Genomic DNA, 14,409 nt, shown 5'->3' with positions numbered 1-14,409 from the left:
AAAAAAAAAAAAAAAAAAGGAAATACAGCATGTTAAAAAAAAAAAAAGAAAATCAGTACTTAATTTTCCATTAAACGTACACTTACCTTTTCATTTCTCTCTTTGCTATTAATATTTATTTGGCAACATTTTGTAGGTCTGATGCTCTGTATTTATTTGTCATAATACCACATTGAAAAATGCTACATTTTAGGATTTTTACTAATTCTAATGAAACTTCTACATAATTAATCTAAAGAAGCAGGATTTTACTGTATCTCACATAGAAAGAAAAATGATTGTATAAGTATAGTGAACTTACTATCTTCCTTCAACAGGTTCAATGTCAAGGGTGTTAACTCCACTGCCATGGATTCTTTCAACATCTCTGTCTTTGTTTAATTCCAGTCCCAAAACTCTTTAAGAAAAATACAAAAAGGGGAAAAAGAAAAAAATTCACAAGAAAGTAATTTAACATAAAAAAACTCCTATTTCACTAAGATTACATATAGTGCAAAAACCATAGATAATGCTTATTTTATAATACATCAAAGGTATTTATAGATTTTTAAAGACCTTATATATTAACAAAATTTTAAAATATCAACAGTAGTAACAGTTACATGCAAAAATTTTTACCTGAAGCATTAGCTTAAACTATATTTAAAGAGTTTATTTTATTAAGTTTTTAAAAAGATACTTAGAGACTGAAACAAATTTTCATGAAGTTAAATTCTTATAACTTAAACTTAACTGAGGACATCTAGTGGATAAAAGCTTAAATGACAGGATTTTTTTTTTTGATTCTCTGAAGTGTTTCCTAAAGACTTAGGTGGAAATAAAAAATGAGTAGGCTCAATTCAACAATTAAGCATATTCGAATAAATCCAATGAAATATTTATCAATACAAATGATTAACAAGTACTCTCACAAACTAAGACAAATGACTGTAAGATAGCTACTTTTTTGAAATTGTTAAAGTTTTCTTTGTGGCCAAGAACAATTTTGGTAAATGTATTATTCACTTATAAAAAAAAGTCCATTCTCCATTTAAGGGATGTAAAGTCATATATATCTATTAAATCTAGTTTGTCGTTTATTCATTTCCCCTGTGTATATGTATATACGTATTTTCTAACTGCTACATCAGTACCATTCTGGAAAAGAAAGTAGTGTCAAATTATCCTTATACTTTGCCTTATATCTTTAACTGTTCTGTTTGCATACATGTTTATTACATTAATTATTCTTCATTAATTGTGCTTTATATAATAAGGTCCTTCTTTAAAACATTTTGTGCTTTTATCCTTAAATCTCACCTTATCTAATATTTGTACTTACGTCTACATTTTCAACCGTTTGATCTTTTTATCCTTTAACTTTTAAACTATTTAAAAATATTTTAACCTAAACTATTTCTGAGAACCAGCTTTTAGTCTTATCTTATTTTAAAATTAATCTGATAATCTATGCTTCTTTACGGGAGAAATCAGTCCGTTCACTGTTGGTGTGAAATCTGATATACTTGGTATTATTTATTTATTTAAAGCCGTGCTTTCTTCTTTTACCTTTATTTTTGCTAGTTCAATGAAGTTGCTGTTCATTCCTCCCTTGTTAATTTAGAAATATCTAAAAAAATCTTTATTTAGTAGCCATATTACATATCTCCAGCTTGTTTATTATTATATATTTAGATCTAACCATATATACACTGCAAGGTTCATAGCTCTCCTGTTTCTGTCCTGTTCATCTTTTATTAGGTCATTAAATATGAAATGTCCAATTTCCAATCAAAAGTGTAATTTATTATATCTCAGACAAGAAGCAGTACAATTAATCAAAGTATGTGCCTAAACTATCATCACAGTTTTGCCATCTTAATGGTAGATTGTTTATGCCAGCAGTGAAAAAGCATGGAGAGCAAGTGGCGGTGAAATCACAAAAAGTGTTTTCCACAGCTTGTTGAAAATTGAATATTTTTCCTCGAGAGCAGTGGTCCAAAGCCTGGAAGAAGTGGCAGTCAGTTGGTGCAAGGTCTGGTGAATACAATGGATGACAGAGAGTTTCCAAGTTCAGCTTTTGTAGTTTGAGCAGTGCTGTTTGTACAACATGTTGTCTTGCAAGAGGACTGGCCTGTCTCTATTGACCAATCTTGGCTGCTTAATCACAAGCATCCTCATCGTTTCGTCCAATTGGTTGCATTAGACATCTGCTGTTTCATGAAGCTATAGCAGATAATACCAGCATTGGACCACCAAACAGACCCCATTAGCTTTTTTGGATGAATATTCGGTTTTGGACTGTGTTTTGGCACTTCATCTTGATACAACCATTGTGATGAACACTTGTGATTGTCAAAAAGAATCCATTTTTCATCACACATAACAAAATGGTATAGAAATGGTTTGCCTTTATGTCATCACAGCAAAGAAAGGCAGAGATGATTTCTCTTCTGACCCTTGTTTAATTCATGTGGACCCCATCTATCCAGCTTCTTTACCTTGCTCATTTGTTTCAAATGGTCCAATATTGTTGGAATAGTAATGTCAAAGCTTGCTGCCAATTCATGCGTAGGTTGAGATGGATTCACTTCCACTATAGCTTTTAGCTCCTCATTATCCATTTTGGTCTCAGGTCACCCATGTGGCTCATTTTCAAGATTAAACTCACCAGAACGGAACTTCGCAAACCATGGACATACTGTGCATTCATTAGCCACATCCTTCCCAAACACTTCGTTGATATTGTGAGCTGTCTGTATTGCACTGGTTTCATGACGGGACTCATATTTGAAAATGACATGAATTTTTGACTTATCCCTGGTTTCACAAAAATTGCTCTAAAAAAATTTTTGAAAGACAATCACAAGCCAAAATGTGTTTGCAAGATTGAGGATGTACCTTCACAATAAAAATAAAACAAGAAGCGTCAAAGTGAAATGTCAAGAGATATCAACTGTCAAAGTTAGTACTCAAGGAAATCGGACATTTCCTTGAGTACCTTGGTGTCCCCTTCAAATACATTTGTTCTTTGATTAATGTTCTTTCTTGAGTATTTTTTCCAGAAGGCAAAGGGGATGAAATATGTCTATAAATCTTACCACAAAGGTCTTTCTTTCATCTGACATATTGGCTAAGTTTGGATTCCTGGGTTGCGGTATTTTTTTTTCCCATTAGTAGATACTATTCCAGTGTTTCCTAGTCTCTAGAACAAATGATGAGATGTCTAATGTCAGTTTTGCTTTTGTGAATGGTAAATCTTTACTATTGGAAGCTTTTACTAATAATTTTTTTTTCTTTTTTTTCTTCAGGGTTGCTACCTGGGAATTTTATTAATAATAATTTCCTCTTTATTCCTTGATAAATTTACTGGGGTATACATAATTTTATGTCTTTTTCATCAAACTTGCCTGGACTGCAGTAAACCCTTTTAGGCTGTGAATCCTGATCTTTTTTCAAATCTTTTTCTAATTATTGTATCTCTGTTTCATTCTCCCCCTGGAATTATTATTGCCTGCTAGATCTTCTGGATCTACCCTCCAAGTCTCTTATCCTTTCTCTTATGTTATTGGACTTTTTATTCTTGCTTTATAATTTGAGGTATTTCATTTGATCATCTAGTTCATTATTCAATACTTCAGTTCTGGGTAAGATGGGTTAGCAGACTTCACCCATTTCCCCAGTAATATAACTACAAAAACTAAATAAAATGCATGAAATAGCTACTTGAGGATTCTGAAAAGTAAACAGCAGCATGCAGTTTGGGGGTAAAACACCAAAATTTAATGTGCCACTGAACCAGTAGTCAGTGTTATTTCCACACCCCCCACTCCTCCTTGGCCTGAATTTTATTTAGCCAGAAACATAAAAATGAGCACTGTGGCACAGATGGAAGAGTTTAGGAGAGAAAAGGGGAACTCCAACACTCAGTGAGAATGCAGAAATCACTGGCATGTTCTTTCCCTCTTTTCTCCATTCCCTTGTGGTCCAGCTTCTAGGTAATCCCATTGCAGAGAAGGCTATGGCTGGAAACAGTGGCCTACAGGAGTCAGAACTCTGAGAGAGAGAAATTGTTTTCTGCATTCGTCAGAGCTCTGATCCCAAGAAGGTAGGGCCAATCCCCATTGCTTTTTACTTATCTTTTACCTCTGAGCCCAGATTTGGGTCTAAACATGGAAGTGTGTGGTAGAACAGGTAACCAGAGCCCAAAGTTTCTAACTAGAGGATCAAAACAGGGAGTCCAGAGAATTGGGAAGTATCTGAGAGATCACAGAGAAGAAGGAGCTCAGGAAAGTGACTCCATAAAGTTGTTTATAAACTCCAAGACTCATCGCCCAGTGGAACATGCATGGATCTAACCCTGAGGAGCATACAAAGGATTTTGAAAATTGAACTAATAGACTACCACTCAGGTCACACACTTACCACTGAGTGGCACACACTTGGAGCAGATCTGAGGAGGCTTTGAAAAGTGAACTGATGTTGAAAGAATAGTCCATATAAGAATGCAGGAACTTGCAGCCTGAACCTAATCTTGCCAACTGTCTGTTAAAACAAAAATATCAACATTCCTCATAGAATTAAAACAAGAACCAAAGTCTCATAAGAGTATTCAAAATGACCAGGATGCAGTCCAAAATCACTCTGTACACTGGGCGCGGGGGCTCACACCTAAAAGCCTAGCTATGTTAGTGCCATTGTACTCCAGCCTGGGTGACAGAATGAGACCCTGTCTCAAAAGAAAAGAAAAGAAAACAAAAAATTACCCTGCATATGAAGAACCATGAAATGTAAACTTGCATGAGAAAAGGCAATCAATAGAAGTCAAAGTTGAAATGACACAGGTATTGAGATTATCTGACAAAGACTTTAAGGTGGCCATTATAAAATGCTTGAGTAATTGTCAAAACACTTGAAACGAATGTTAAAATAGAAAATCTCAGCAAGGAAGCAGATATAAATAAGAACCAAATGGAAATTCCAGAACTTTTCAATATAAAATTATTTTAACTTAGTGGACTCAATAGCTGATGAGAGATGACAGATGAAAGTCAGTGAACTTGAAGACAGATCAATTAAAAGTACATAATCTAACAATATAGAGGAAAAAAGATTGGGGGGAAAAAGAACAGAGCCTCAGAGACTGGAGGAATGATTATAAAAGGACTAACATTTATGTCACTGGAATTCTAGAAGGAGAGGAGAAAGAGTGTGGTGTCAAAAAATATTGGAAAACATGGCTAAAAACTTCCCAAGTTTGTGGAAAGATACAAATCTACAAATTCAAGAAGCAGAATGAACTCTGACTAGGATAAATCAAAAGAAATTCACACCCAGACACAATATAATCAAACTGCTAAAAACTAAAGACAAAGTCTTCAAAGCAACCAGGGAAAAATGACAAATTACCTATAGGGAAACAATGATTTGAATGGCTGCAGATTCCTTTTCAGAAACCATGAAGCCATCAGATCCACTTTAAAAGAATTGATAAACAATGTTCTTCAATTTATTATTAAATAAAACAAAACCTTATTTTGGAGGAATACAATCAAAATAAAACTAATTCAGATTTCTGTTGTGAAGTTGCACAAGCATGAACTCACTCATATATAAACACAAACAACTGACAAAGTATACAAAAAATAAGCATACAATGTGTGTAAATATCACAAAAAAGGGCAAATCACAGAAAAGGGAAATGATGAAGAAGGAAACTTGAGACATGAGGAATGAAGAAAAAGCAACAGAAATGGTAAATATTTGAGTAAATAGACTATTTTTTTCCTTAAAATGTGTTTGGTGGTTAAAAAAATTTGTAACATTGTCTGATGGGGTTTTTAAATGTACATAAATATTAACATATAAGACAAAAATATATGGCAGAGGGTAAAGGGTGATAAAGTTTCTATATGCCAAATGAAGTGGTAAAATAATGATTCTATGTAGACAATGGACAGTTAAGTATATATTTTATAATTCCTAGTGCAACCCCCAAAAACCATTATATAAAGTTGATATAATCAAAATCACAATACATAAACTAAAATGGAATACTAAATAATGTTTAAATAACTCAAAAGAAAGCAGAAAGGGGGACATAAAGGATATGGAGCAATTGGCACTTTCATCCATTGCTGGTGAGAATGGAAAATGCTTTTGGAAAACTGTTACTTTCTTAAAAACATGTATCTAGTCATTCCACTGCTAGGTATTAACCTATAAGAAATAAAAGCATATATCCTTACGAAGACGCATGTATGAATTTTCACAGCAGCTTTATATGTAATAACAAATAACTGGAAACAACTTGAATGTCCATCAACAAGTGAGTGGATAAAAAAAATTGTGGTATATACATACAGTGGGATACTCCACAGCAATAAAAAGATACATGGAATAACAGAGAAATTTCAAAATACTGTAATTATGCTGAGTGGAAGAAGTCAGACAAAAAATGACTGCATTTATTTAAAATTCTGAATATTCAAACTAATCTATAGTGACTTAAAGCAGATCAGCAGTTTTTAGAGTAGGAAGAGTAAAACAGAGAGAGTAGGGAGGGAGGGATTACAATGGGTCATGACAACATTTTTAGGGTTATGGATGTTTGTTCCCTTGATTATGGTGATGGTGTCAAAAGTGCATATATGTCAAAACTCATCAAATTGTATATTCTAATTTAATGTGCAGTTTATTGTGTGTCGATCATACAATAAAGTTGTAAAAATTAAAAAACGGTGTTAATTGTGAACACTGAATATCAGTGTTCATGGTTTGGCCTTTACCCGCTGACAAAGAACAGTAGACCTCTGCTTTGAGTAAAATGGGACTGTATAGTTGTTCAGTTAAGTAGAAACATGATTTAAAGAAGGAAATATTTAAAAATTTAAAAAACTCCTTAAATACTTTATTAACTTAAATATGCAAGCTGCCCTCACTTTGTATAGTCTGATTTACATGAATTTCAGTTACCACAGTTTAATTAAATAATACCAGAGCCCTAATCAATGTGGCTCAAATTTTGGTTACCACAGGTTGCTAGTAGCTTTTCAGTCCACAAATCACTACACATATAAAAGTGGCTCATAATTAGTGACCAATTTACATGACTTCTTTCAAAATCTATAGATGATTGATCAGTGTGCATCTGTTGTTATTCAATTCACACACAGACTACAAAGCATGTAGGTCTGTTATCTCTGTGCCCCTGAGATAAACCCAGATGAAATTTTATGAAAATAGGTAATTAAAAGGGGGAATTGGCAAACAAAATGAAAGTGCACCAAAGAAAAGAACAGTGCTGAAAGTAAAACTCAAATTGAACATAAATGGAGTTAAAGAAATGATAGCTGACTGTGGGAATGTTGACACTGCTGCCATTTAAGAAACTCTAGCAGACTGAGGAAATCATTGAGGGTAAACTTGTTGACATAAATGAGGAAAAGTGGTTGTGATGAAAGGATGGAGATATCTCAGAGAAAGTGACACTGGGAAAAGAAACTTCACATTAAAGGAACTCTCAGAGATATTTCATAATGTTGAAAACGTAAAGAATGCTGGAATGTGATATCTAACTTTTTCCTAAGCATAGAACTCACATATGCAACTCTGTCCTCCACTCTTCAAGTGAATATCTTTACAGGTTCCCCACAATCAACACGGGTAAAATTAAAAGTAAAACTTACTTCCCCTTTAGAAAACCCTATCTGAGAGGGTATCACCAACCTTCAACTTCCTATACAAGATTCTTATCAGAGAAAAATTATTCATTCCTCCCTTTTCATCATTCACTTATCCAACCAATTTCCATGGCTAGTTGATTATATTTCTTAGATATTTTCAAAACTTCTTCAAGTCTCTGCCAACTCCATCAAACCTGGCCCAGGCTTCCATCAACTCTCCTCAATAATTGCAATTGCAACCTAACTTGGCCCTCTTGCTCTTAACTTCAAACCATTCCGTAAGCAGAAAACAAAATGCGATAGCTGTCACCTTATTCTTATCTTCTTATCTCTTACTCAAGCACACAAGGTTCTTCCACATCTAGCTTTTGTCTACTCCAACTGCATCTCTTGCCAATGGTCCCTAACCCCAATCCTCTTCTCTAGTCATTCTGAACTTTGTTCAATTCCTGGCCTATGTCCTACCCTTAATATACTTCCTGGCACACAGTAGGAACTCACTAAATATGCTGACTGAATGAATGAACGAATCCTTGGAGGATAGTTATTCCTTTGGAGAACTTAATATGAGGGAAAAGGAATACAGTAAAACGAAAAAGTAACCTCATTTTTGTTTATAGTGCCTTCACCCGGGCCCGCGGGCGCACCCACCCGCCTACAAGTTAACAGCATATAAAAGGCATTGTATTTTAGAAAGCCGCACAGGAGAAGAGAGAGTAGATACGAATTTGGTGGAACGAAAGTGAGACGAGAAAATGTGGGGTAAGGGTTACAAACACTGGTCCAAATTCTAACAGGCTTGTTAGAGAAAAAGGTAAGGTTTTCTTTACCTCCGTGTGGACTCCGCTCTCCGGAGGCAAAGAGGGTCCTCCAAACCCGCTTGCCGCGCAGACAAAAACCCCAGCATCGCGCTCCTTCACACCGTCTTGAGCACAGGACGCCGCCATGATAGAGCTCAGAACGGGCTGTAACAGCAGAGTCTCTCATTGGCCAAGCGGTGATAGATGCTACCAATGGAGAGCGCTGTTACTGGAAGGACGCGAGGACGGAGGCGGGCTGGATTCCTTGGAGCAGTGGGCTGAGTCGGCGCCTAGAGTATTCCTCCAGCTGCTGCGGATCGGTTTGCGACTCGCGCTGGGAGACTGGCGGACGGTATGGGTTGGTCTCAGGGTTTGTTCCGCGCCTTGTGGAGAGCACTATCAAGAGAAGTGAAGGAGCACGTGGGCACAGACCAGCTTGGGAACAAATACTACTATATCCCGGAGTACAAGAACTGGAGAGGTGAGGTGAGAGCGAGGGCAGCGGTTGCGTGGTCAGTAAATGAGGGAAAAGTAAGAGTGTCTCGTTAAGTAATGCATCCTGCGACACTCACGGTGTCACCAGAGGGGATATACCGAGTTCGTTTGCCCCGCCCGCCCCCTTCACTCTGGAGTCGGAGCCCTGCCGGGCCTGGCTCTGAGCGCCTTTCCTTGGACTGTTTTGCGCAGCGGCCCGTCCTCGCTGTGCCTGCGACCTGGTGTGCCTGGGGCGGTCTGCGCGAGAAAAGGCGCACACCCCTTTTCTCCCAGCCACGCCGGCGGAGGACGCCTCGGTTTAGTTCGGGCCATTAGGCGAAGTAGACGGGGAGAAATTCACGGAGATCTTTTACCAAAGAGGCTCAGGAGTGACAGGGAAGTGCGTTTTCATGCGCCTGTGCCCCACTTGTGGCCCAGAGCTGAGCGGTGTAATTGAAGAAGTGTAACTTCAGCACCTCGGCTTTCCAATTTCCTCGTGTTTACCTTTTTTGGGAGCATCTTGGCTCTGGCGCTGTCCCCATGTGTCACCTTCCTCACAGCCAAAACTTGTCAGAAGTACGAAATGGTACAGTCATTCCTGAAAGTGTGGAAAAGAGATCCCCACAAGGCTCCCTGTTTCTTTTCTCAAAAGTGTGCATTCCAAGACCCCGTTGAGCTCAGTTTAAGAAACATGACTCCAATTGTGGTGTTTCTATGAAGGATTCTACCAAGTACTGGAGCGGGTTGTTGGGGGAGTTAGGAGGCGTTCCTGTCGGTTGAAAATGAAGCACCTGGCAGCTGTTATAACCTCTTCTGTGTTACTGGATCACTGCGATGCAGAAGATGTCAGACTTTGAACGAAGAAAGGCGTGGGTTAGAATCTCAGCTTTCACATCTAATAGCTCAGGGATCATGGACAAAGTAATTATTCTCCCCAAGTCTCATTACCCTCACTTGAAAGTTAAGAGATAATAATAACAGTAATACTAAGAAGCACTAAGGCATTTCCAAAATTGTGTGCTATTCATTTCCCATACATATAAAACTGTATTCTATGATTTCTCACTTGTTTGCCTAGCCTTTTTCTTTAACTTATTTTATAATCATATTTAGACTGGTTTCCCTGATGAGCTTCTACACTCTGTCAGGGCAGGGAATATGTCTTTAAAAAACAAAGCCTACAGAGAACCTAGCATGATGTTAAGTATTATTATAATTGACAGATTGCAAGCAACTTTTTCATAAGTTGTAACATTAAAAATGCAAAATGTCAGATTGAGGATTTTAATTGAACTACAATTTTTATACAGTAACATTTACCCTTTTTGGTGTACAGTTTTATGCTGTTTGACAAATGCGTAAAGTTGTGTAACTGTCACCACAATCAAGGTAATAGAATAGTTCCATCACCCCCAGAATTCCCTGCAACCCCTTCATAATTCATTCCCACACCCCATCCTTACCCCTTGACAACCACTGATGTGTTTTATGTTCCTATAATTTTGTCTTTTCTAGAATATCATATAATTGGAAATATACTAAATGTAGACTTTTGAGTTTGGCTTGTTTCACATAGCATAATGTGGTTGGGGTTCATCCATGTGTCAGTAGTTCTTTTTATTGCTTAGTAGTAGTTCATTGTATGAGTTTACAAGTTCCTCTCTTCACTAGCTAAAAGACATTTAGGTTGTTTCTAGTTTTTGGTAATTGTGAGGAAATCCTCTGCATGAAGGAATGGGATGCTGGGTTGTGTGGTAAATGTATGTTTAACTTTTAAGAAACTACTAAACTGTTTTTCAAAGTGACTGAACCATTTTGTATTCCAGCTAGCAATGCACTAAAGTTCTAGTTGTTTCACATCCTCACCAGCACTTAGTATTGTCAGGTATTTTTTTTGGGTTTTTTTGGCCATCATTATAGGTGTATAGTGATATCTCACTGTGATTTTAAGTTGCATTCTCCTAATGACTGAGGACGTTGACGATCTTTTCATGTACTTATTTGCCATCTATAGATCTTTGAAGTATCTGTTCAAATCTTTGTCCATTAAAAAATACATTTATATCAATTTTTTGTTTCATTTCAATGGAAATATATTATTAAAGGTTTAAATTAACAAAAACATGTCTATCCCCCAATAACATGAGTATATTTATTTTTACATGTTCTCAGGCATTCGTTTGAATATTCTCATATAATTTAAAGGCATTTTTGAGAGTTTTATTGAAGTATAATTGACATACAAAAAGTTGCCAATGTTTAAAATGTATAATTTGATAAGTTTTGACATATGTATACGTCTGTGAAATCATCAACACAATTAAAATAATTAACATATCCATCATCCACAAAAATTTTCTTACGCCCTTTTCTAATCCTGCCTTGTGCTGCTTCTATTTCCAGTCTCTAAAAAACGACTCATCTGATTTCTGACACTATAGATTAGTTTGCATTTTTTAGAATGCTATATAAATGAAAGCATATAACACGTGTTCTTTTTTTTTTCTGGGATCTTCATTCAGCATAATTCTTTTGAGATTCATTCATGTTTTTGTGTATACCAATAATTTATCCCTTTTTTTGCTGAGTAATACTCCATTGTATGTATACACTATAATTTGTGTATGTATTCATCTGTTCATATGTTTTTTTTTCGATTTTTGGCTATTACAAAATAATTATGAAGATTCATGTATATGTCTTTGTATGGGCATATACTTTCATTTCTCTTGGTTAGATATATAGAAATGGAATAGCTGGGTCAACTTATAAGTATACGTTTAACTTTTTAAAAAACTGCCAAAGTGGCCATACCATTTTACGTTCCCACCAGCAGTGTATGAGGCTTCCAGTTATTCTAGATCCTCATCAACACTTGGTATGGTCAGTCTTTTTAATTTTAGCCATTCTAGTAGGTGTGTAGGGGTATCTCATTTTTTTCCCCTTTGGTTTTTTTTTTTTTTTTTTTGGCTATTAGTAATTTGTTTTTTTATATTTTATTTTTAAATTAAAATATAGTAAAATGAAATTTAAAGAGACAAGCTCTTACTGTTGCCTAGGGTGGAATGCAGTGGCGTGACCACAGCTCACTGTAAGCTCAAGCTCCCCTAGGCTCAAGCAACCCTCACATCTCTGCCTCGCAAAGTGCTGGTATTTCAGGCTTGAGCCACTGTGCTTGGCCCAGTAAAATTAACTTGTTAAATTGGTGTACAGTTCTACACATTTTAACATATATAAAAGATTAATGTAACCACCACCAAAAGCAGGATACAGAACAGTTCTATTACCCTAAAATAACTCTTCCATGCTAACTCTTAGTAGTCATACTCTCTACCCATTCCTAACCCCAGCAACCACTGATTTGTTCTCTGTCATTATAGTTTTGTCTTTTTAAGAATGTTGCACACATAGAGTCATACCATATGTAACCTTTTGAAACTGGCTTCTTTCATTCAGCATAATTCCTTCGAGATTCATTTCAGGTATCAGTAGTTCCTTTTTACTACTGACTAGTGCTTCATGCTATGGATGTACCACAGTTTGTCCATTTATTCATCTGAAGGACATTTGAGTTACTTCCAGTTTTTGGTGATTATGAATACAACTGCAGGAAAAATTCACATACGGTTTTTTTGTGAACATGAGTTTTCATTTTCTATGAGTACATACCCAGGAGTATGAATACTCCATCTTACTCTGTAAAATGAAACTAACAATACCTACCTAGCCTCACAAGATATGTTTGCTACTCAAGAGAGACAAACAGGATAATGTAGCTTTTGAGACAATGGGATTTAATGTCAAGATCAATGAGTTAATTTTTGGAGACCTTGTACTTGGTTCTTTGATTTCTTTTATCAATGATTTGTAGTTTTCTGAATAGTGATATGTTTTGTTAAATTTATTCTGAAGTATATTATGTTGTGTGGTGTTATTATAAATGATGCTTTTAAAAAAATCTTAATTTCCAGTTCTGCATTACTAATATATAGAAATACAATTGATTTTTCTATGTTGACCATGTATTCTGCAACTGCAACCTATTTTACTTGTTAATTCAGGAAGCCTTTTGCAGATCCTTTGGACATTCTTTGTAGGTAATTTTGTCAATTGTGGCTACAGACAGTTTTGTTTTTTTCCTTTCTAACTTATTTGCCTTTTATTTCCTTCTATTGCCTGGTCACACTAGATGAGATCTCCAGTATAATGTTGAATAAGAGTGGTGAGAGTAGATACCTTTGCCTTGTTCCTTATTTTAGGAGGAAAGCATTTGGTCTTTTTTTGTTAAGTGTGACGTTAGCTGTAATTTTTTAGATGCCCTTTATAAGATTAACAAAGTTCCCTACTATTCCTAGTTTGCTGAGAGTTTTTTCTTTTCATGAATGGATGTTGAATTTCGTCAAATGCTTGCTTGCCTTTTTTTGCTTCCGTTGAGATGCTCGTATGGTAAATTAATGGTATTGATTAATTTTTTAAAAACTAATAGATTTTATTTTTTAGAGCAGTTTTAGGTTTACAGAGAAATTGAGTGGAAACCACCCAGATATTCCCTCTTCCTGCACCCACTGCAGTTTCTCCCATTATTAATATCTTGCATTTGTGTTCTCTCCCTTTCTCCTTCCCTATGTCCCACCAAACCCCTAGTGACCACTGATTTTTTTTTACTGTCTTCATGGTTTTGCCTTTTCCAGAATGTCGTATAGTTGGAATCATACCATATGTAACCTTTTCGGATTGGCTTCTTTCACTTAGTAATATACATTTAAGTTTTCTCCATGTCTTTTTGTGGCATAATAGCTCCTTTCTTTATATTGCTAAGTAATATTCCTTTGTATGGTTAGAACCACTGTTTGTTTATCTATTTGCCTATTGAGGGACATCTTGGTTGCTTCCAAGTTTTGGCAACTATGAATAAAGCTGCTATCGATATTCATGTGTAGTTTTTTGAGTGGACATAAGTTTTCAACTGATTTGGCCTTGGTTTATTGTTGAATGTTTTGAATGTTGTATTTGTGGGATAAATTCTAATCGATCATGATGCATTATCCTTTTCATATATTGCTAGATTTGACATACTAACATTTTGTTGAGGAATTTTGTTTTTTGTCCTTGAGGATCTTGATCTCTAGTTTCCTTGTAATATCTTTTTCTGGGTTTGTTGTGAGGGTAATACTGGCCTCAGAGAGTGATTTGGATTGTATTCCCTTCTCTTGAATTTTCTAGAAGACTTTGTGAAGAATTCGTGCCACTTCTTTTTTAAATGTTTATTATAAATTGCCTGTGAAACCATCTCATCCTGGAGTTTGTTGGAAGCTTTTTAAACTCAGATTCAATATCTTTAACAGATATAATAAGACTGCTACTCAGATTATTTTGTCTTGAGTGAGCTTTGGTAATTTGTGTCTTTTGAGGAGTTTGCCCTTTTTAATCTAGCATGTTGAACTTTCGGTCATAAAGTTGTTCATAATATC

The 14,409-nt window shown here is 35.7% G+C and overlaps 2 protein-coding genes across 3 annotated transcripts in view; one reads left to right on the top strand and one right to left on the bottom strand.

Annotated features, from left to right (window-relative positions):
- ERCC8 (excision repair cross-complementation group 8) overlaps positions 1–8,639 on the bottom strand; it is a 55,120-nt gene extending 46,481 nt beyond the window's left edge. For both annotated transcript variants that reach the window (XM_012664533.1, XM_012664534.1), the window contains exons 1-2: positions 8,495–8,639; positions 302–397 (exon numbers count right to left, since the gene is read on the bottom strand). In XM_012664533.1, the coding sequence (XP_012519987.1) occupies positions 302–397; positions 8,495–8,571 (173 nt within the window). In that variant the 5' untranslated portion in view covers positions 8,572–8,639. The remainder of the gene's footprint in view (positions 1–301; positions 398–8,494) is intronic.
- A 98-nt stretch (positions 8,640–8,737) lies between these two features.
- The window catches only part of NDUFAF2 (NADH dehydrogenase (ubiquinone) complex I, assembly factor 2), a 186,581-nt gene continuing 180,909 nt past the window's right edge, over positions 8,738–14,409 (top strand). The window contains 1 exon segment of the mRNA XM_012664630.1: positions 8,738–8,945. Within this exon segment, the coding sequence (XP_012520084.1) occupies positions 8,819–8,945 (127 nt within the window). The 5' untranslated portion in view covers positions 8,738–8,818.

The sequence above is a fragment of the Propithecus coquereli genome, unplaced genomic scaffold (genome assembly GCF_000956105.1).
Source record: "Propithecus coquereli isolate 6110/MARCELLA unplaced genomic scaffold, Pcoq_1.0 Scaffold9, whole genome shotgun sequence".
Taxonomy (NCBI): Eukaryota; Metazoa; Chordata; class Mammalia; order Primates; family Indriidae; genus Propithecus; species Propithecus coquereli.
The sequence above is the reverse complement of the archived record's forward strand: the minus strand, read 5'-3'. Positions and strand labels throughout refer to the sequence as shown.